The sequence below is a fragment of the Psittacula echo genome (genome assembly GCF_963264785.1).
Source record: "Psittacula echo genome assembly, chromosome: 3".
Lineage (NCBI taxonomy): Eukaryota > Metazoa > Chordata > Aves > Psittaciformes > Psittacidae > Psittacula > Psittacula echo.
In genome coordinates, this window is record NC_137736.1 from 58982254 (window position 1) to 59005326 (window position 23073).

Consider the following 23073-nt stretch of genomic DNA (forward strand, 5'->3'; position numbering starts at 1 on the left):
ACTCCCTATGCCTCTAAAGTCAGTGAGACCGGAGAATAAAAGTAACACAGAGAAAGCTACGTGGCAGAATAATACTGTACAGAAAAATGACAGCCAGTATCTTCCCAGGGAGAGAGTATTGAGAGAAATCCTCCCAGTGGGAGGGAGAGAAGCCTGGAAAGAAACTGGAAGCAGTGAGGTAGGAGAGGCTAAGAGTGGTGTGTAAGAGGTAAATCCTGAGGTTGCAATGGGATAGAGCAAGAAACCTCAGTACTGTTCTGCCCTGCATATCATAGCAGGCTGAGTAGACCGGACCCTTGTATTCACCTCAGATCCAGACTGTCGGCTGCTCTGCAGCAAGCAGAAAAGCAATCAGCACAACTAGGTTCCTGTCAGCAAATGTGGCCTTTGTTCTCCCTAACGGAAACATGGCAGTTCGGAGTAAAGCTGGCAGTAAGTAGCGAAGGGAGCTGGAATAGGCATCCTTACATGAAATAAAGAGGAAGAAAACACAGACCTAGAGGCAAGAATGACTTTGGAACACAGGGTTTGTTCTCCCTGTTCACAGAAACCCCCCTGGGGGAGAAAGCTGGCTGAAGGCAGAGACAGCCTGTCCTGCCAGCCCATGCGGGTTCTCAGCAGCCTCCCTCTGGGACCAACCACTTGCTGAGATGGAATTCACTCAAGACCCTCCATACGGGAGCTGCACACAACTGGGCCCTCTGTTCTCTGCCCAGGTTTAGTGAAGCCATATTGTTACAGATGCCTTGCATCAATGAGCTTTTGGGGACTCCCTTCCATGTAAGGGTTTTACCAGTGGAGATGGGGCTGTGCTGAAAAAGGTGGGGGGAATCTTCCACTCTCCTCCCTTAGTAAAGCAGTTGCACAGCAGCAAAGGCTGTCACAGACCATGCCAGAAAGGACATGAATGAGCACTGTCAGCGTGGCCCTTTGTGCAGAGTCCAGCTCATTAGAAAGAATCAGACTAAAGCATCTGGGTGCACGGGTGTTTCATACACTTGCACAGACCGGGTACATGCTGCTGCTTAGCTGTAGTCCAACCACTTCTGCAGATGCTTTACTGTGAAAGGACAAAGATTTTGAGGAGCCCAGGTGAGCATCCATGCATTTGATCAGCTATTAAGGTAGCAAGGTACAGCTATTTACGTACCCTTTAAATATTTTTGAAGCCTGTAACAAAACCCCAATCCCTTCTGCTTTAAGTACAACGCCTGCTTAACACAACAGAGATGGGAAGAAACAATGCGTCAAGATCTACACACACCACACACAGTAAACATTCTGAGCATGACTTCTAAGAAACCCACTCCCAGTACAAAAAAGTACCCAAATGCCAGACCAAATGTCCCCCTAAGAAGATGACAGTGTTCTATTTACAAGAAAATACTGCTTTAGTTAAAAATGCTAAAACCCATTCTCTTGAGTTCATATAAAAATAATCAGGTCTGTGTATGCACACACATATTTACATACGTTTATGGCTTTCACAGGCTTCAACCTTCTCCACTGAATAAATGAAGAAGTACAAATACTCCATTATTGCTTTTTCTCCTCCTCAGGTTTTTTACCCTCTGCTTCTCCAACTGATAAGGTGCCACTACCGTATGTTTTCACTCGGGTTTCTACTCTGGCCAGTCTCTGCTTCACCTTTTGCTGAGATGAGGTGTATTCTGCTAAGAGCCTCGCAAACCTGGTCTGCAGTGCATCCAGAGCTGTTTCAAGTTTTTCTACTTTTTCTTCCAAGTCTTTTGGGTCAGCTCCTGCTTTCGCTGCTTCTTCATCTATTAAATTGTCTTTCATCAGAATTTGTCGCCCTTTCTCTTCCAGAGCCTTTTTGGCTTCTGGATATTCCGTGAGGGCTTCCATTAAATCATCTTTAGACAAGCAGAACAAATCAGAATAACCAATACTCCTTATGTTGGCTGTCCTCCTGTTGCCAGATTTGCTACCTTTGATGTTTAGGATGCTGATTTCACCGAAGTAGCTGCCATCACTTAGAACTACAAACTGGGTTATGCCGTCATCTGCCACCACAGCCAGTTTTCCCTCTTTAATAATGTACATTTCTCTCCCAATATCTCCCTTTTTGCAAATGTAGTCCCCAGGACTGAAGACTGTAGGTTTCAGTTTCAGCACCAGCTCAATGAGAAGGCCAGCTTCACAATCCTGGAATATACGCACTTTCTTCAGTGTATCCAAATGGACATTGATAGCGATTTCAGCCTTCAACTTGTCAGGCAGATTTTTGAGAACTTCCTTCTCATCCACTGTTTTCTTGTTGGTCCAGAGGTAATCGAACCACTTAATAACTCTGGCTTCCAAATCCTTTGTCACTTTTCGGAAATGCATGTACTGCTTAATGGAATCCACTTTGGCCTGGAACTCTGCCCTGGAGGCATTCATGTTGGAAATCATGGAGCCCACGTTACCAACAATGGTAGCGAAGATGAGGACACCCACCAGGAAGTCAATGACCACAAAGAGATACTCTTCATCTTTCACCGGGGGAGGTGTTTCTCCGATGGTTGTCAGCGTGAGTGTTGACCAGTACAGACTGTAAATGTACTTTCTAGACAGGCGCCCGTACTCTGGGATGGACACGTTGGGGTAGACCCAAGAGTCAGTTCCAAATCCGATGAGCTTTGAAATTGCAAAGTATATACACGCATTCCAGTGGATGATGATAAGAATGTATAAGACAAGGTTTCCAATACGGAACATATTGGGATAATTTGTCCTGGTTTCAGTACGGTCAAAAAACTCAAACAGCCGAGAAATCCTCAGCAAGCGGTTAAATCGCAGCTCAGGGTAGTTCAAACCAAACTTCAGATATGCCACGTCTGTTGGCACGACAGACAGCACATCCAGTTTGAACTGCAAAGTTTTGGTATAGTGATCTCGCAATTTCTTTTCATCCTGAACTAGCAAGCCTTGTTCAAGGAAGCCTTCAAAGAATAAAAGTACATATTTTACTTGTTAGAATAAAAATGCCATCAACAGTACTGACTGACTTACATTGCAGATACCTGAGAAGATTAACACTTGTACTGATCTGCATACAGACACTGATACGCTATGAATTCATCTAATGAAAAATATTTCATTGCAAATGCAGATATTTCAATGAAGTTTCAAAGCTGATATATAATGATGAAGAGCAATGACTCTATGATTACCATGCTCCCTGCAGGTTTCCACTCTGTTCTGGGACAGCTGTTATCTTTTTCTTTAAGGTATGTTTGCAAAAAGAAAGGGGAGATTCAAATGTGTCATTTTTTTGTGAATCACTGGCATGAGTCATAACTAAAATTAAGCAAGTGCTAAGCAATCGTGTGTAAAATCAGAGTGGAACATTTTTAAATACATACCAAGACGAAGTAGACATAATGGATTGTTGAAAACTTTTTTCCAAGCAATACAGATACCCTTGAGATAAAGAAACCCAGTTTCCGCCTCCCTGAGCCATGCTTTTCCTCTTGTGTCCAGTGTTACTAAGCAGAGGAAAACTAAGTTGCATGTCTTTGTGCCCTACACACCACAGCTGTGTTTCTGGAATGTGTGCCTATCTGTACAGTTGCCTCGTATATGTGTGTATCTGTCTTTCGCTGTCTGCAAACTAATGGTGACTACAAATGGAAGTAGTTCCCATGCCATGAATGTACTACCTCCCAGAAAGCTGCTGGAAAAGCTGCTCAAATATGCCCTTATTAACAGAATTATGCAACTACACAGAAAAGTTGGCCAGGCAGATGAATTTTGGCTCACAATTAAATTTGAAAACACCTTCCTCGTGAAGGGAAATAAAAGCCTTCAGCTCTTTTTTGTCCCCTCACAGAACTGAAGTCCTATATTAGAACCTTTTGAAAGCATCAAAATGCAGAGTATGCTAAACTCAATCAGCTGCTGAGACACGAATCTTTTCTGCTTCAGAGTGAACAGTCACCAAATAGGTGAAATGCAGCAAAACTGGCTCTGCAGCTAGACAGGACTGCACCACAGAGAAGCTGTGCAGATCATAGTAGTTGGAGGGTTACCTAGATCGCGGTTCAAAGCCAATCTCTGCCTTTAGACAGCAGGGAGTTACATTCTTTCCCAAGGGCTTCCATGACCTCTGTCCCCAGAGCAGATAGACCCTGCAGACTTACAGGAAAAGGCAGCAGGCACAGAGCCAGATGGGGTTGTTAAGAGAGTTGACAAAGATTTCAGCACCCAAAAGAAGTGACTTCCTTATTTGAGTGCCTGAAACTGCAGCAGACACCTGCACTGAAGTGTTCAGGAGATCTCTGTGGCAATTCTGCATTTCCAATCCAGGCCTGCAAAGCTGACCTTCTAACCACACTTTAATAGCCCATCATTGTCAAGACAGACTGTGGAAGTGTGTGATTTGCATTGCCTGGATATGCCCAATTTCTGCTCATTTTTTTCCCATTGCAATAACAAATGTAACTGCAGAAGAGAAATCTGGTTCGCACAGCTGACATTTCAACTACACAAAGAAGATGAAACCCCTCTATCCCGCCACAAATACAGCAGTCCTGTGATTTAGGCTGCTGTCTGAAATAGACTTTCCTATTAAACAAGGTACTTGCTAAGTTTAAGAATTTGGCTTGCCATGAGTTGTGCACTTCCCAGCGTGACAGCATTTTTAGCCTCTGTCTTATGTTTACAACTTGTCACAAACCATAATTAATGTCAAGCTGTCAACGTGATTAAAAAAAAAAAAAGAATGAATGAAAAAAGAAAACGTAAAAATGGAAGATTTAAAGAACTCTTATTTTTATAAAGATCAGTGTGGTTCTGGACCTCTTCAAGGGACTTTTTGGGGCTGAGTCCATACCAGAAAGTAGAACAAGCCAGGAAACATTTTCTGGCCTTGAGACCAGCTACCGTGACAGCTTCTATTCACGTGCAAGCTCTCACAGCCTCCTCCAACAATAACACCATGAACAAAACCCAGTCTCTGCTGTCCTTCCAGCTGTGTCCAGACACTGCCCTGAGGGAGCGATAGCTGTCACAGACCAAACTGCACGCACCGAAGTGCAAGGGCTATTGTAGCAATTTAATTATATGGATCACTGTATGGCATTGCTTAGGCCTATGTTATGATCTTATTTAGTTTAAAACAGATATTCTTTTAAGGCTAGAATCTGTGTCAGTTGGGCTCTAATATAAAATCTTCTCAGCCTGTCTGGTCTACAGAAACAGGAACAGGAAGCTGAAGAGAACTACTTCACACATGACATGGCACAGTCCTCACAGATCCTTTAGGTTAGTGCTTTCTTCAGGAAGGCAGGACCTAAGCACAGGTGCCGGGGTTAACCCCATACCACCACCTCCCTGGGTTAACCTTGTAACACCACCAGGCAGTGGGAGCCCCAGCCAGGACCTCACAGAGGCTGCAGGAAATACAGCTGGTGGCAGAAGAGCAGCACTGCTGGTTGCAGGCAGAAGACTGCAGACCAGAGGCTGAGATGGGTGCCAGGTCTTGTGCTTGACTGACTCAATAATCACTTCTGAGCAGGATGCTGCACAAGCTGGCTAGGAAAGCAGCACATGTGGGGTGCAATTGGTTTCTTGCTCCATCTAATGAACACAAGCAATACATCACACAGAGAACGACTGTGACATGGAAAGTGCCTTATTCTCCCTTCCCCCAGGCAGCCTGTTACAGTGGCTGTTCAGTTGGCGCTTGGCATGCCTATCACTCACTGACAGAACTGAATTTAGAGAGAAGTGAAGTGCAGGTGTTGGGATGTCCAGCCTTAAAACAATTCAAGCTGGAGAGACACTTCATCTTCCCAAAGCCTCCACTGCTGAGTTCTGCTGTAGACAGGATATTACACTGGTCAGATCCTACAAGGAATTTCTGTTTCCAGCCTTTATATCCATGTTGTATCTGAAAACACTGTAAAACCCCAGAAGGACTCACCTGTTCTGAATCTCACAAACATGTCAAAAATATAAATGATATCAGAGCCATAATCCAAGAACAGCCATAATTTAATGTGGTCCTCCTGTAGCTCATCAAAGCAGGCTCTAAAGAAACAAAGACACACATGCACACAAAAATTACACCAACTGCATAAGCAAAGTACTTGCAATGTGTTATTGCACATCACTGGCACTGAAAAATTACAGGCAGCATTATCTGCATGCCCAGACACCTGCACACTAAAGCTATGTCTAAACAGACACTAGGATCGTCTAGAATTCAAAGGTGTTCAGGCCAGGAACAAAACTTGAACACATATATGCCACACAATTAAACATGCATCAGATTTCATTTCAGATTGCAATTAAACGTGCATCAGATTTCATGGGATACATACCTCCATTAAGAAAATTCCCAAATACAAAATTTGTTTCTGAGTGGCAAGACACCCTCATCTCTCCCAGCCATCTGACACAGCCTAAGTTAACCATTTCCACAGGACTCCATTACTTTGACTCAAACTGTTTTCCACATTTTACAATGGAAAATAAATATTCGAGTAAAATCTTCCTGCCCCTCAAGCATCTATAGATGCCCGGTGTTTTTAAGATGACCCAACGCTGCCCAGACCTCTCTCTTCTGTTCTCTTATTGGGTGACCAGACGACCTATCTCTAGCAATGGCTGCTGAGCCTACAGCGACCAAAGCCCATCTCTGCATCTAGCCAGCAGGTGGCACACAGAGGCCTCAGCCAGCGCTCGCGAGGATGCTCATTGCAAGTCACGACACACTGATTGTGAGAAAAAGATAAACACTGGCTATCTATTCCTAGTGGCATATATCCCTAAGGGTATATGGACTGTAACTCTTCTAGGTAAGGCACCCAAAAAATACCGCAGGAAGATAAGAGGATGATTTACATAGGAAACATAATGAGACACTGCATTTGAAACCTAGAATTATTATTAACTTAAATCCATACCTGCACACTAGCATACACCAGTTATAGAACACGGGTGCTGCAATTATGGTCAGCCAGTTGTAGTAAATATTGCTTGAAGGATCTATCACAAAGATTTCTTTTTTCTTCCTGGAAATTAAAACATGCAGGTTTACACTGGATATGTGATGAAGTGACCCTGCTGGACCTCCCTCTTCTGGAGACTGCTCATCTCACAATGAACTCATAGCTGCCAAAAAAAGAGAAGGTATCCATGCAGGCAGCTCCAGATGAGATTCTAAATACTAGCTTCATCCCATCTGACATGCTCTATTTATTTGCTTGACCCAACTTTGGAAAAAGTAAGTATGAGTGGAAGAAAAACCACAGATATTCACGCTGCCACAGCTGGAAACCAGAGGTTTTCTCCGTATGACCCCCACAGAAAAAGAGTAAAACGTTAAATGTTTCTTATTACTATTCCAGCTAGAAGGCTATGGCCCATCACTAGAAGAAGAGCCTTCCTTTGCCAGAAGGATTAATTTTTATGTTTTTGGCAAATTCTGTGCCTGAGCACACACTTAAACAAGTAAAACACCTATGTATTGAAATACCTGTTTATACAAGTAAGACTCCGTGTGTGCATACACACATATAGTGTGTGACCAGAACTAAGACGTGTTATTACACAAAAGAAAATTTCACATATTCACAGTCCTGGCTCCCTAAGCCTCACAACAATGAAGAGATGCTAAATGAAGCATACAGGCCTGGAGTGTAAAGATTTAAAGAACAGCCTGGCTAATGGCACATGCAGAGTATGCTCAGAAGTGGCCTTTCCCAGCACAAGAAAAGTTGATATGGAAGAAACAGCAATAAGGCATGTTGTATGTAATCAAAGGAAATAGGTATTAGTGGATTGTGAGGTCCACAGCTGCAGAAGTTATTCCAACAGTAACATGTGATATCATGATCTGTGAACTCTATACTAGTGTGAGGAACATGTGACTGGGCGACGCTTCATATGTATTTGTGTGACTTTTCCTAATTCCCAAAAATGTAAATATATTAAAACATAATGATAATTTATTTCATATTTGTGTATATTTCTGGCATTAACCTTGCTGAATGTCCAGATGATAATGCTAGCAAAGGAAGCAGCTTTAATCAAAAAAGTATTTACTTTGTCCTCTTCACAACAGGTTTTGAGCCATTTTCTCTAGAAAACTGGTCACCACCTAAAAACTGGTAACCATGAAATATGGTCTTCACATGACAGAGTACAGTACCTTCTAGATATCAAATGTTTCTTTTCTTTGCCAAAATGTTTTAAAACCCTTTTGGCTACTGCAAAGCTCAGGCTCTCGCTATATAGTAATTGGAGCCAAGAGAATCCTTAGAGCAAAGGCTTTCTAAGCAAATGAAGCTTTGATTAAGAAAGTCAAGATCTTGAGACCAAGCAGATTCCATCTGGGAGTGATTCCCAACTGCATGTCCCCATGCCTACATAGCACATGCCACCATATACATACACATAAACTGCAGTATAGTACCTTAACATACTCCTTAACTGTAAAGTCCATTCAAATGCATATTTTTATGTTATCACTGATGTTTTTGATGACTGGCAATAACTAATTTGTACTATGTTTGGGTGAACTTTGGGGGAACAAAACAAAAGCAGGATCCATTTCTGTCCAAAGCATTCAAATAATCTTGTTTGATCACTGAAAACAAGACAGTTGTAAAAATACAGCATCTCCTAATCTGCAGAAGCAACCTTTAGTGATCACCAGTAATGAACTGCACAAATTAAGTAATTAAACATGCTAGTCAGTGTAATAACTAAACTTATTAGTAAATCTGTAATTCTCTACAGGTAAGACTTATCTTCTCCGTCCAAACCACATTTTGGTTCATCTTGTTTTAATTATTATGGACATTCTGGAAGAACTAGAAGTCTGTGCAGATCTGCAAAGCAGGCTGCTAACTTTAAATGCCCTCATAGTAAAAAGTGATCTTCAACAGCAAATCAAAGTGAGCAGAAGTAGATGAATTCCTTTTTACTGGCCTAGGAAGCTGTTGATGACACGCCTAAACACAGGTCTTTGAGATGCAACAAGTTTGTTAGGCAGTTGCACCTTTCCAAAGGGAAAAACACATTAAAGATTTGACAGGCTAACATTCTGCGGCCTACAGAACAAGAATTGTGGTGGGAGTGTTGTGATGAAACGCCATACTGTGCTTTGTGGTGTAGGAGGTGTATTACAAGCACACATTCATTCTTTATACTTACTCTTCTTTTTTTTTATCATCTTTTTTCTCCTCTTTCTTTTCCTCTTTTTTCTCCTCTTTCTTTTCCTCTTTTTTCTCCTCTTTCTTTTCCTCTTTTTTCTCCTCTTTAACCTCCTTCTTTTCTTCCTTTTTGCTGTGCAACATAATGTAAGGCTTAGCAATATTACTGATATTCTAGCAGTTAAGGGAGAGGGTGGATGCTGAGGTACAGGAAACTAGACTAGACTCCAGACAGAGTAGGACAGGGATCCAACTGGTAAAAACGGTTTACTGGCTGAGGCCTCTCAAACTGACACCACCACCCTATCACATCAGGTAATCAGCTGGCTGATTCGGTGCATTAGTTACCTGTGCTTTCTTGATCTCTTCAGACATCAGTGTACCAGGCTGATTTTACTTATATGTTTCTAGTTTATTTCATTCATTAGAACTCAGGCATTTAAAAAGGTATCAAATGATAAAAGAACTCGAAATGGCTGACCAAACTGTCAGCATTCTTTGCAAATCTAAAACCCCCCAGAGACTGTCTGAAGCTTTAACGGCAATTGAATGAAGCTGAATTTCCTCTCACGTCTTTTAAACTAACATGGAGCATAGGCAGAGGAGAAAAGAAACTTTGGGTTGACTGATCTTCTATTTATACATGCATCTCAAGTCAAAGAAACAGTTTTCACATACTAAGGCTGATTCCTACATGGCAGTGAGAACTGCAACTCAAGTATTTACTTCTCTGCCACTGACACCTCTGAACTTTATCACTTCTTTTTCAAATCTGCCCCCTAAACTAATTCTTATTTAAAAAATGTATCAGGATTTCACTGCACATTACTATGCATGGTGCCTGATCTGAAGGCCAAGTCACAGTTGCTGTTGTTAGCATTAACAACAATATTATCTTCAATATACTTCAAATAATATCTTCAATACTTCGAAAGTCTGGCGTTCCTACTAGAAAGGAAGAAATATGAGTAAATATAATTTTCAAAGGGTAGGGCCACTGTACATTTGTGGATGTTGGCATGCAGGGAAAAGTAGGTTGAGACAGAGAGTTGATCAGGAAGTCTTAGTGGTGGTGAACTTTGGAGGGAATATTTTGACAATTCCAACTTCCTCTGTTTTGTTTTTAAAAAGAGAAAAAACACTCTCACACAGCATCTAATGCCAACATTTTTTTTTCTCTGAGATCTACAAACTCATCTGTCAACTACAGGTATCTTTCATAAGTGAGTTTCTTCCATTTCTCTGGCCCACTATCCATCTCTTTATTGTGATAACTCCATATTTACCATACTCCCACCTACTTACAGGTGGAAGTCACTCAGAGGAACAGGATGGCCATAATCAAAGACTGTGATCTGCAGTTCCCCAAATGCAGGCACTTCTTAGGTCTCTAACATAATGAAAAGCTTCAAAAAAAACCTGCATTTTTTTTTATCAGTGCTCTTGAGAAAACTGGAATCCAGTAACTAATAAAGCACTTGTTTTGTGACTGTTCTCTTTAACAGCTGTACAGTAGCATCCATTCTGTGTCTCCAGCACATTAAAAGGAGCATGCAACTTCAGACTTAGAAAACATGTCTTTGTCAGCCCCTATGAAAACACTGTCATAGTCTTTGAATGAATCCAACATTTGCATTTCCCATCTGTCAAGTACTTTGCAAATCAAGTATGTTTCAGACTGTCAGGCAGGTAAGACAGACAGGTGTTGTCTGCATTTAAAAATAATGAAGCACTAGAAGGATGGAAGTTTTGCCCAAGATACACGAGTCATTGTCAGAAACAGAGTAAAAAATCAATATTTCCATCCTAATCGGCCCTTTGGGCCCTGACTAGCAGGCTCAGCTCCAGGCTTCTTGCACTTTTTTATACCAGTCTAAATAAAATTCCGAACATTTCTGTCACTGTTCACTGCACACTGTTTTTCTTTTTTAATAGAAGTTATGCAAACCAATCCAAAAAGTTGCTTCAGGAGCAAGAAGACCTCTTGTTCAGGTATACGCACAATCATTTTTTGAGTTTGCAGCATCATTCCAATGTACAGTTCGAACTAGCCTGTGATGGAACTATTTGTAGAGAATACCAAGAGTTTCCTTTAAGTTTTTCTGACATAATCAGAAACTATCATGATTATTTTTAATTTTTTTTTTCATCTGGAAATCAATAGAAAAAGAAAAAAAACTATCATCAGGACTGAGAACAGATCTGCTGCTGGATGCTACAGAGCAGATATGTCCTCAGACAGCTGTGGTCTAAGACATGCAACAAACATTGGTGTTGAGTGATGTTAAATTAGAGTTCTTCATTCAAGAGATTTCTCTTTGGTGTAACACTGTGAAATATCTTGTCAAATATATAAAATAAATTCCAAAGGATAGCTAGCTTCTGTCAGAGCTTCTGTTGCAATGCAAGCCTGATTATGTTGCCTGTCAATCTCTTTACATCTACACCAACAACATCTATTGAACTGAAACACACATTTTAAAAAGATGGTTAGTTTTCATTTAGACTGTACACATTGAGTGTTTTCTTGGTACCCTGATCAGTACCCGCTTCTCATTTGACAACCTGAAATTTTGGGGGCACTTGATTTGCAAGAAGGGACTAGTATGTTAAAAGAGAAAAGCCACTATTAGAAAATTAATACACGCCACTCATTTAAAAACTGAATAAGTAATAAACCAATTCGCAATGCAGCAAAATCAGCCAGCTGAACTAGAGGAGGTAGGGACTAAATGCTTAACCAAATTCACTCCTTGAGACATAAGGGTAACTTCAGACAAAAAGAAGTTCACAGGGGACACAAAGGATGCTTTTCATTCAAAGAAAACTAGATCTTTCTTCATAATCAAACTATATTCTTAGGAAAGACTTAGGAAGAGATAAGGAGTTTATACTACAAATGTTACTAGGCTGGAAAGGGAAAAAGAGAAGGAGCTAGTAGTCTAAAGGTGTTTGGAAGTTATCAGTACTTACTCTTCATTAGTGTTGTTGCTATAGTTGACATTAAACCTGGCCAAGGGCCAGCGGCTGCAGCAAGTTAAATAGAACACATTAAAGAGTGTAAAGACTATTGGTATTTCATACACGTGTTTACTGACATGAGGGACTGACTTAGTAGCTTCTCACATCTGCACTGATGAGATTAGAAAGGTCAACTTTGACTGCCATGATAAGCCCCTTTGCGTAAGTATTTCAAGGCACCAGTTTCTTTTTACCATGTGCTTTTTACAATGTACACATTTGTGACCACATCTGATGTCTGAAGCTTGTTCTTAGGCATACAAGTGCACGGCAACATGCATTCTCCCAATTTTTAGCCCTGTACTCATTTGGCCATTATTTTAAGCTTTCTTCAACCCTTTCAATCCTTTCAAGTCTTCTCCACACATGCACTGTCAAGGCGTATGGATAAGTAACAAGCATACCTACCACTGCTGCAGAGTTCCTGTCACTTGGCAACAGTGTAAAACGCAGAAGGCAAGGATGGATACTCCCAAATTCATTCCTCCTAACAGCCTTATGCAGAGGTTTTTTGGCCCATGATCAATGGTGCCATTTCTAACTACTTTGAATCTGCAGTTGCTACTGATCCAGACAACTGAAAAAATCAGACAACAATCTGGCTGATTCAATAAAATGTGCCTTTGGGCTGAATTTCTAAGGAGTAGATAAGTGAAGATAGTAAGGCTACGCTGGGCCACAACAGATGAAGGTAACGTGTATCACGCACAGCCCTTCAAAGGTTCTTGCTTTAATCTGAATTACTAGCTGAGATTTTGAAACAAATAAACTTATTACTTGGTTGCCTACCAATCTTCAGGTGTGCAAAACAATATGGGAGTCTATGCTTCAAAGCATAATGCCAAACAGAAAGTCAACTCTTGTCTTGCGACCTCATTTTCTTCTTTTAGCTTGATTTAAATTTAAAACATATATGTATAATGTAACGAGAATTCATCAAATCAAAAGATGGCAAACACAAAGTTTTCTCTTCCAAGCTTCTGTTGCTTTACTGGAGAAATTTTAAGGTTAAGACTGAACTTGCCTTCCATTCCAAAGACTAAGTAAGTGCCAATGTGCTAATGAGTGTATGCTAATTAGCACATACTAATGAGTATGTGCTATTATATTAAGTCGGCAGCCAGAAGATTTTCTCATTTCTGCATCAGAAGCCTTCTTTAATTTTAACAGCTGAACTCCTGGGTAGGTGTAACAAAGCAATAGCACATTTTGTGCAACTGCTGGTTTGGAGTTTCCTAACACTTGAAGATAATGTGCATAACATTAATGTCCTAAAAAGCCACAGTTAGCATTCTTCAATTAGATTCTTCAAATAGAAATGCATTCATCCTTAGTAGAGAGGAGTTCAGCAACACCAAGTTGCACAGATAGCATATCATAAAACCCCAGTTCTGAGAACCTGTTCTTGCCACAGTGCATTTGAGGGGGAAAGAGAAAGTGTGCTGAAAGCCGTAATACTTGAGTTATGTGAAGATTCCTGGGCAGCATTAGATACTCTGTTAGCTCCCGTACTAAGCTCCTTATCCTCTTCTTAAAATAAAACTTCCATCCTAATCACCAAGAAAATACCATAACCTTGGACGTCTTTGTTTAAAGTATAAACCATCTTCTTACCTGTTTACTCCCCCAGGCTGCTCACGGATGCCCAGAAAGGAGCGGATGTTACTTTGCCGAGTGGACACCTCTATGAGCTCTGGCCCTCTGATACGTTCCAAGAAAGAATCAGGTCTTTGGTCTTCATGGTGCGTATGTCTTGTAGCCCATGACCTCACAGATATAACAAATCGTGATAGCCTGCATGGAACAGACATACAACACTGATTGAACCAGACAAGGTCATCAGATGGCTTAAATTGTTCCCGCAAAGAGTAGTCCAGGAGGATTTTTCTCCACTTCTCCACCTGCCACAAAATTAAACTTGAGGGATTACCTGCATGAACCCAGTCACTTCCAGCAATTTCATACATCACCTTTTCCAACGGATCAGGAAAGTATCTCACACATCAGTGAGAAGCAGAAGAAACAGAATATTCTTTCCAAGTGGCGGCAAACAAAGTAGTTGGCATGGGGCAGTTGACTTCTGACAAGCTTCTGACATTATGTGATAATAGGGGAATCCTGGACTGACAGAATTAGATGATATAACGTCATTAATTTATCATTGTATCTTTATATATCTTTTTCTTTAGCCGCAAATTCACATTACATATCTTGACAATGTTTTCTGTCCAAGTTCAAAAGGAAACCATACAGACTGGCCTCACATCATGCATTTCCTCAGCATTCAGTATATTTTAGATCTGATCATGTAAAAAATGCTTTACTTCTTCGTATTCAGACTAACCTGTGTGAGCTCATTCAGCATCTCAAGGATTCGAAGATTTTTATTAGGAATGAGTAAGTGATGAGTTCAGAATCAAGGTAAAAAGCAGCTTCTGTTACTTTTTAAAGTCTTTCTTCAGATGGATTGCATCCATTTTCTTTGGAAAGTGATGGTTCTTCAACAAATTAAATTTAAGGCTGGAAATGATATTAGCATGTTACCTTGCCATTGCTCCCCTGCCTGTGAATGAGCTCGTCTGGGACTCAGATGCATGTCTTCCCCCCACAGAAACGACCCTCTGCAGTTCTGAAGACACATCCTCACACAGTGAATGGGTTCTGCAAAAGCAGATTATTATTTTTTTAATAATTTCAGCATAATAAGAATAAGACTTTCCCCCACCTGATTCTTTCCACCTTTACATCAGGAAGCAATGCAACAAATTGTCCTCTTCCTAGTAATATAGCATACATTTGACAAACACAGAGCTAAGCCTATATTCCTACTTCCCTGGAGCCATTCAGCATGAAATGAAGTCAGTGGAGGCTCTGCCATCCATTCCAGGAAGCTCATGGAGTTTATCCGCGGGGGGCTTTAAAGTGACTGCCCACTGCTTTTTTCAGTGTCATTCTCCTAGACATTTTTTGGGATTAACAGTCTGGAATTTGTACCAGTGCAGTTCCTATTTGTGACTCAAAGCAAATGCACATCTCTTTTTGCTTTCACTCCAGCTTGGACTGTAAGGCAACATGGTGACTTTACAGTACTTAGTCCTGAGCACCACCACTGCTATTCTTACCAGCCAGCTGCACAACTGCAGGCCTAATGCTGCTCACTTCATTAACACACACCTCACTTGTGGCGTAGCAAAACAGGCTACAGAACCTCAGAGCAGCAATGACATGAGGCTATTTGGCACAATGGAAAACACTGTAAACAGCCCAGTTGCATGCAACTGCACAGAGATTGTAAAGTTGAGCTACTTGCAGTGTCATGCCAACTCCTGTGAGTTCCCATCATCGTAAGAGTACTTGTTAGCATCAAAATAATTAACATTTGAGAAAATGACATTAAATTTTAGCCTCATCTTTCAATAATGGAGTTTTGAAATTGACTTCACTGGAACCTGGACATTATCAGGGATCACTCTGAATTTTTGTATAAGACTCTTGGGGTTTTCTCTGCCTTTTTAATTCTTCAGTATTCACTTTTATGAAACTTCATCACATCCATTAAGGATCACTTTTTCCACCTTTGTAATGCAAACAAGAACTCTCACATGAGTCTGTTAATCTGTATTGCCAGGAAAACACTGACTATAATGATACTTCGCAGCATCTTCATAAGAACTGGCAACAACATCTTGAATGCCCACAAAAGGATAATTAGCAGTGGAGTTTTGTATATACTCAAAGCTGAGAAACTGACAAACAGAGAATAAAAACTTTAGTATTCCTACACAAAGAACCATGCTACAGGAGGTATATCATCAGAGTCTCAGAATTCTCAACTTGTCAACTGTTTTCTTCTTCTATTCTAATACAAAAACACCAATAGATACTGCTTAGCGTTGACAATTTTATAAGCCGGTTTATTTTGTGGGCGCTGAGAATATTGTGAATGTCAAAGCTAACATGGCTTCTAGGGGAGAATGAACAAACTGATGGAACAGAAATCCATTACGGATTGCCAGATACACGGAGTCTGCGTTCAGCTCAAGAAATTTCCTGAGCTGGATGCTGGGACAGTATTAGAGAGAAGTATGTTGCAGATACTTGCAGTTTGCCCACTTGCTTTTTCCGTTTTTCCTGAAGCATCTGCCTACAGCCCTGGTGAAGCAGGGATACTGAGCTAGTCATTCTTTCAGACTGTACTGCTATGGCTAGTTTTAAGTCCTTCTATTCCTTTTTACAGAAAAATACACATTTTGTGTGATCTTAGACAGCAGTAAATTCTAATATTGCTACTTCTGTGCTTACTTAACAATTACTACTTTTGAGTCCTGAAAATATATCTTTAAAAGAAGATAGTTCAAGTTCTTTGAAAATAACTTTGAGTGTCACAATTCAGATGTGAAAAAAAAAAAAGAAAGTATTTTGCAGAAACAGATAGGCTTTCATGGATACTTAAGCCAGAATTTTTTATTTCATATTTGAATGGATTCAAAGTCTGTGTTCAATCAGTGACTCCAATAATGAGGAGTATCTCAAATGCAGTAATTCAACTGCTTTTAGTGACTGTACATTAACTTGTTATATTTACTCTAAATATAAGTTGTAAATTATAAGGGTCAGAAAATAAATATGTGAACAATAATACTGAAAACAAAGTAAACATGCATTAAAGTACTCTAGTATTTTATTCAAGTATTCAAGTAGAACCTAGAATAGAAAAAAAGATTATCAGAATGCATTCTTTATCAGTCTAAGAAAACTCTACACAGAGGTCAGACCCAGGAAATCAGTCCAATCTAAAGTCTCAGAGGGAAATATATTTAAACTTTATTAGGCTGTATAAGCATACCGAAATAAAATGTACACCATGTGATGTTCTATTTTGATATAACTGTGCTGGTTACACTCCAAGCAGGAGCTGAAAATTGCTATCCAAAATGCACTGTTAAATATCCTTCTTATTTCTTTTTGTAAACTTTTGTAAAAGAAAGGAGTGCTGGTCTCCTTTCTTACTGACTGTGCTTGGGCACCTGCTGACAATAAATAAAAGGCTAAGAATTAAAAGCTCAGCTTCTTTTGAGTATATACACAGGAAGGTAATGCAGAATCATGCAGAGAAAGCTGCGTGAGTTCTAAACAAGCTAGATCAGGTACCAAAAGTAATACTGTTCTACCAGCTCCACTTTATCAGCACAGTCATACTTGCTAAGCACATCATCTGTTAAGAGCTTTGTGTGCACGATCATCAACTCTGTACTCCTCAGCAGTGTGGAAAGCTGTGCTCCACTGTACCTACACAGGCTTATCATACTTTGTGTGTCTGTAACATTGAAAGTTTTACCAACTCTCTGTCCTCTTCCTAGCAGTAACTACAAAGCACTTAAAGCCACTATCTAAAAACAAATGTTTTCCATCCAGAGCATGGCCTTTGGTGTCCAGAGCCAGAAGTAAGTTGAAGAAATGTTTTCATCTAGGTGAAAGAAAACTGCATGCTTAATGTGACCTGATATGAACGTCTTCCAATCTGATCTAGACTCCTACAAAACCAATTAAAAATTTCAAATTATTTAAATTACTCTCTGGTCACTCACACTCACTGAAAAATTTGTATTCTGTAGGAATTCTGCAGTGAAATTTTTAGTCTATATTTTTATTTTGGTTGCTTGACTGTTTTTAAAAAGAATCTTCTGATTATTCTATATGTGCACCAAGAATTTCTACAACCAGGTTTATTTTATAACTAAATATAACCATTTGTAATTAAATTCAGGTTTATCTCATTAAAAAATTTATATGAATAACATGCATATACCACTTGGTAAAGCCAAAATCATTTTGTGGAAACCGTGCTGAAGTGCTTGTATTTCACTTTTGCAAATACAGCTTATGTATATTTGCAGCAGGATCAGAAAAAAATACACACAGAACTCCGACAGGCAACTCTTATGAAGCCTCCTGTTCAATATTACACAGCAATTACGAACACATTTCACTTTAATTCACACAAATGCAAATCAAAAAGTAAATCTAAAATGAACTCTTCCTTCCATTATTATAACTCCCTATTATAGAACTCACATACTCAGTCATGACTTTCCTGAAACCTGTTCAGATAATACAAGAGACTTTATTTGTCAGTTGGCTTTATATTGATGCAGAGGTACAGTTACAGATGGCGCTTTTGATGTAACACCCTCAATGCATGTGGCATAGCGTTTACTTTACTTTCACAAAGACAGATGCATTCCCACCTGGATTCTATTAGCATGTTTGCCAAACAGTAAGCATTGCCATTACTATCCAAGGTTGTTACACAGTCTGAAATCAACATGAGAAGAGAAAATACAGTATGCCATGAAATAGAGAGCAGGTTACAAAGCAGATACATGAGCAGATGATTGTGCTTCCTCCACTTATGCTGAAAAACATTTTATTTCCCTGGGGGTAGCAACACCACTGTGTCTTAGAGAAAACTCCTTGACACTGAGGTTCCTACCCTATGCCTCTTCAGCTCTCTAAAGCCCAATTTATTCCTAGCTTTCATGGCATCAAGAAGTAAGCTCTGGGAAGGAGATTTAAACCAGCATCTACTCTGTACCCATTCCTTGCCTTGCCTTATTTTACCTCTAGAAACACTAGAAGACCATTTTCACCTAAAATGCATGCAAATAATCCAGAATTTTCATTTAGTAGTAATTGCTTTGAAGTTCTAATCAGTTAAACAGGAAATGCTGAAGCCCTTTTGAATAACAACTACGAGCCAGAAGTGCAGGATCTGACTCCAGATGGCAGTGACCTAAATTAGGGGGGTTTAATATAAGCTGAGCATCTAAGTTCCTATTACAGTCAATTGCCATCTTAGAGCTTGATTCAGTTGCCTCAATACAGGAGTCTAGTACCATTTGGAATACCTCAAAATACTTCATCTGACCCCTGCAGAGAACACTGGTCTCACATCGAATCCACTAGCCCTAGCAAAATGCTTCAGGTACTCTATCATATATCAAACAGTTTTAGATGTCTATTTTAGGCAACTAAATACCTCTCATAATCAACAGAGCCAAACAGGCCTGAAGAGCTATTGAGCTTCAGGGTAAGCTGAACAGTTCTCCAGGTGCCACTATTAGTACTGACTACATCTCCACTGATGACAGTAGGAACTTAAGACATCTGTTCACATTCAATTCATTCACACTGAAATATAGATGTCTGCAAGGTACAGCTGAATCCTACTTCTGATTTTTAGAGAGGTAACCTGTGTCTACAAGCTAATGTGCTGCCTGTCCTATTTGAGGTGTCGCTATACAGAGGCTGGATTTTAAAAATGAAGACTCATGAAATATCTTTTGTCATGTTGGGTTTTGTTTTAACAGAATGGACTAACTTCATAGCACACTACACTGTAAGAATATGGGCTCATGAATCACTCACTTCAGCATAATTGAGAATGACAGTTTAAAGAACACTAGTAGCTTTCTGTTAACTGTTGCAGTGAATGCTTTTCCTTGATAATACTTCATTCCACAGAAGAAAAGCACTTAAGCACATCCTTAGCATTAAGCATAAATTTAACATCCACTGACTTTAATGAGAACTAAGTAGTGTGCTTAATTGCTTTGTTGAACCATAGCCAACAGAAGTTGGAGGAAGATAAAGGAGAAATGCTGCTACTCTAGAAAACCTGGTTTTTGGGGGTTTTTTCAAATGTCTATAGTTGTATCTTGCTACAAGTCAAAATATAACTAAAATTCTGGCTTTGGTCTATCTTTCGATACAGACATATTTTAAAACAAATCTGAATTTAAAAGATGTGTATCAAAATTCTTTGAGTGGTACTAAAAAGGTATTGCATACACCTACTAGAAACCACTTCAGCAATACAAAAACCTTAAATATATCTCTTGCAGAGTAAGATTGTAGCTTTTTACTCATCTATGAGCTGTAATTAATACTGCTAACAGCAAACTTTCTTTTAAATAAATGACTCTTCAAGACCATCATCATGATGATAAAGTGTGATTCATATTTCAGGCCCTCTATCTGTCATAAGCAAATCATTGCCTCTGAAACTGCAGATGACTGCAGTGATTTAATTCTACATTTAAACCTTTATTACCACACTCTCAAATCCCTGACAGTAATGCCATTCTGTGAGCTGCCAATCACTTAAATCCTCTACAAAAAAAAAGACATTTAAAAAAGGATACAAAGAGGCTGTATTAACATTTTGATCTGCTTTTTCCTGTTCCTGAGATATGACTGTAAATAGAGACAAAGGGACACAAAGGGACACAGCTCTTAAAAATCTCCCTAAAGAGACCATGGGGTGGTATAACTAATTCAACCAAGCCATACTGGGCAAGGTAAAAGCATTTTCACTAGTGTAGGAACACGTACATGACAGAAGCAATCATGTAAGCAAAGCAGAAAGGATAAAAAGGACCTTAAACAAGGACCTTTGAACTTACATAGGGGAATTTCAAGTTAGATATAAGAAATAAGTTCTTCCCTGTGAGGGTGGTGAGGCATTGGAACAGGTTGCTCAAAAAACTGGTAAATGCTCCATCCCTGGCAGTGTTCAAGGCCACGTTGGACAGAGACTTGGGCGACATGATCTAGTGTGAGATGTCCCTGCTCATGGCAGGGGGTTGGAACTGGGTGATCTTAAGGTCCTTTCCAACCCTAACTATTCTATGGCCAAACAGGACAAGGATCCCACCTATATTATATGCTAGGGGCATGCAATCCAAAATTATAGTAACACAGGAATCCAGGCAGTCCTATCAGTCCAGTGGAATTCTGAGTGCTCTAGTCTGGGTATACATTTGAACAGCAAGAGTCTGACAAGGTCCACATAGCAGAGGTGGTTGACTGCAACAAGCCAAAAGCAGAACACTTTTTCCAGCCTGTACAGGTGCTGTACACTTCCCTGCAGGCCCAACAAGGTTTGCTTAGACTAGACAAATGACTGGCACTATGTAAAATCTAAGTGCAAGCTCAGTGGCACATTTTAAACAGACACATTAAAACTATCAAAATAGAGAAAGATGAATGTAAAAGAACTGTTACAGTTCACCATACAGAGAGACTCTGAAAATCCAGTGAGAAAATGTTGCTATTCTTTATACACCACAGATGTTCCCTATCACAGGAATTAGGCAAATTGTAGAGGCTACCTTTAAAAAAACAAGGCTTTTCACTGCATGGCACTGGGAGGATCCTTTTTTCCCCAAATCTTACACAGTCTCTGTGGGGAAGCACAGACCCTGCTATCGGCATGGTGGCTTGAGAAAGAGTTTTCTCCTTAATGAGTTGGTGTAATTTCCAGTGCTGTAAAAATGGGCTTTATTCCTGAGGTAATATATATTCCAAAACTGGAAGTCATGACAACCTTCCCATTGCTGTATCTTCTCTAATTTGGATATACATTGGTAAGCCAGTTAAGTGCACTGGGTCAACAATACCATGTCAACAACACTCCCACAATGCAGAGCTAGTGCAACACCACAAACTATGCAGCAATCTGTCCTCTTGACTTTGATGAGAGGAATATATTACCTGATGCAGCCATTTTCAATCCTGGCAACATCGTCATCAGTAGTTCTGACAGACAGTCTGTGCATACCAGGGTAGGAGTGCTGGGTGTTGATTTTTGCCATTTTGCTTTACATATCAACATCCAAATGACAGCTGAAACAGGGAAGAAAAAAGCATTTTGTGAAGTTTGTAAAAGAGATGTGCTCAATACTTTAAAAGAGTGATTTATTAAAACAGTGGAATAGCAAAAAGCAATTTCAAGCATTTGAAGACTAGCCAGTGATATTTACACACACAGTATTATACCTGTTCCTTGATTTATTTGCACTAGTAAGAAAAAAGTGCTAGTAAAAGTATAACAAAATTCATCATGAACAAAGAAAACCGTGGCATGACATTGTATTAATTTTAGTTTCTCGGCTTTCTGAATACCTACACTATCATACCTATTACCCACAGTGCAATTGCATTTAAAATCTCATTAAAAGAAAGTTTCCATTAGAAAGCCAACCAAAAAAAAATTAGGTAATACATGTGCTAGGACAACCAATTCCACTGTAAGTTGATCCCTTTGTGCTAATTTTACCTATTTTATTATTCTTTTTTTATTCAAAAAATACATATTAAGTAAGCAGATAATTAATGAAATGTATCCCTTGCTTAATATACGCCACTGATTAATTCTGTATTATCTAAACTCTGCACAAAACACATACTAGGGTTTTTTTCCCATTTATTTCCATATGTCATTTTTATTATGCTGCTTAAAGACAAGCTCTGTTAAGATATTTAATAGCCCATCTCCTACAAGATTTAGGAAATTGACCTAAATTCCTTTCCAGATTTGGTCTTCAGTGCCTTACCAAATTCATTTCACATCTATCATCTGCAAAACAGGTTTTAAGACTCAAGACAAGTGTCTTAAAAATGAGAGACTGAAAGACTTTCAGTGAAAGCTTTGAATTTTGAAAAATGTTTTTAGGTTTTGAAACTCCATTCAGGAATCATTTTTGTTTGAGATATGACTAGAATGAAATTCTCTTGGATCACTCAGTGACCTCAGACCATCTTCTGTCCTGTTTTCACCTGTAATCCTCTGTCTCACTGATCATACAACACTCCTCATTAGCAGCAAATGAAATGCAGACCTTACAGAAGTTAACATTTTGCTCTGAATTATTTCTGAAGCAAAGTTCACAATCCAAGATTATGTTATGCATCCAGTTTCTTAAAAAACACATACCTGACTTACCCTCCATGCATTTCCCAGAGAACTAAAGGGAATCATATACAACTTAAAATAATTTAACATATATCAAAATAGAAAATACATTAACTCATTTTTTCTTAT

At 39.5% G+C, this 23073-nt stretch overlaps 1 protein-coding gene across 1 annotated transcript; it reads right to left on the reverse strand.

The window, feature by feature from the left end:
• Window positions 1–1536: 1536 nt before the first annotated feature.
• Window positions 1537–21844, reverse strand: CNGA3 (cyclic nucleotide gated channel subunit alpha 3; the record flags this gene model as incomplete). Its single annotated transcript, XM_080612288.1, has 6 exons — window positions 1537–2945; window positions 5930–6036; window positions 6915–7022; window positions 13803–13982; window positions 14733–14849; window positions 21744–21844. 6 exons carry the CDS (start codon window positions 21842–21844, stop codon window positions 1537–1539), a joined length of 2022 nt encoding a protein of 673 aa, XP_080468414.1.
• Window positions 21845–23073: the final 1229 nt, after the last annotated feature.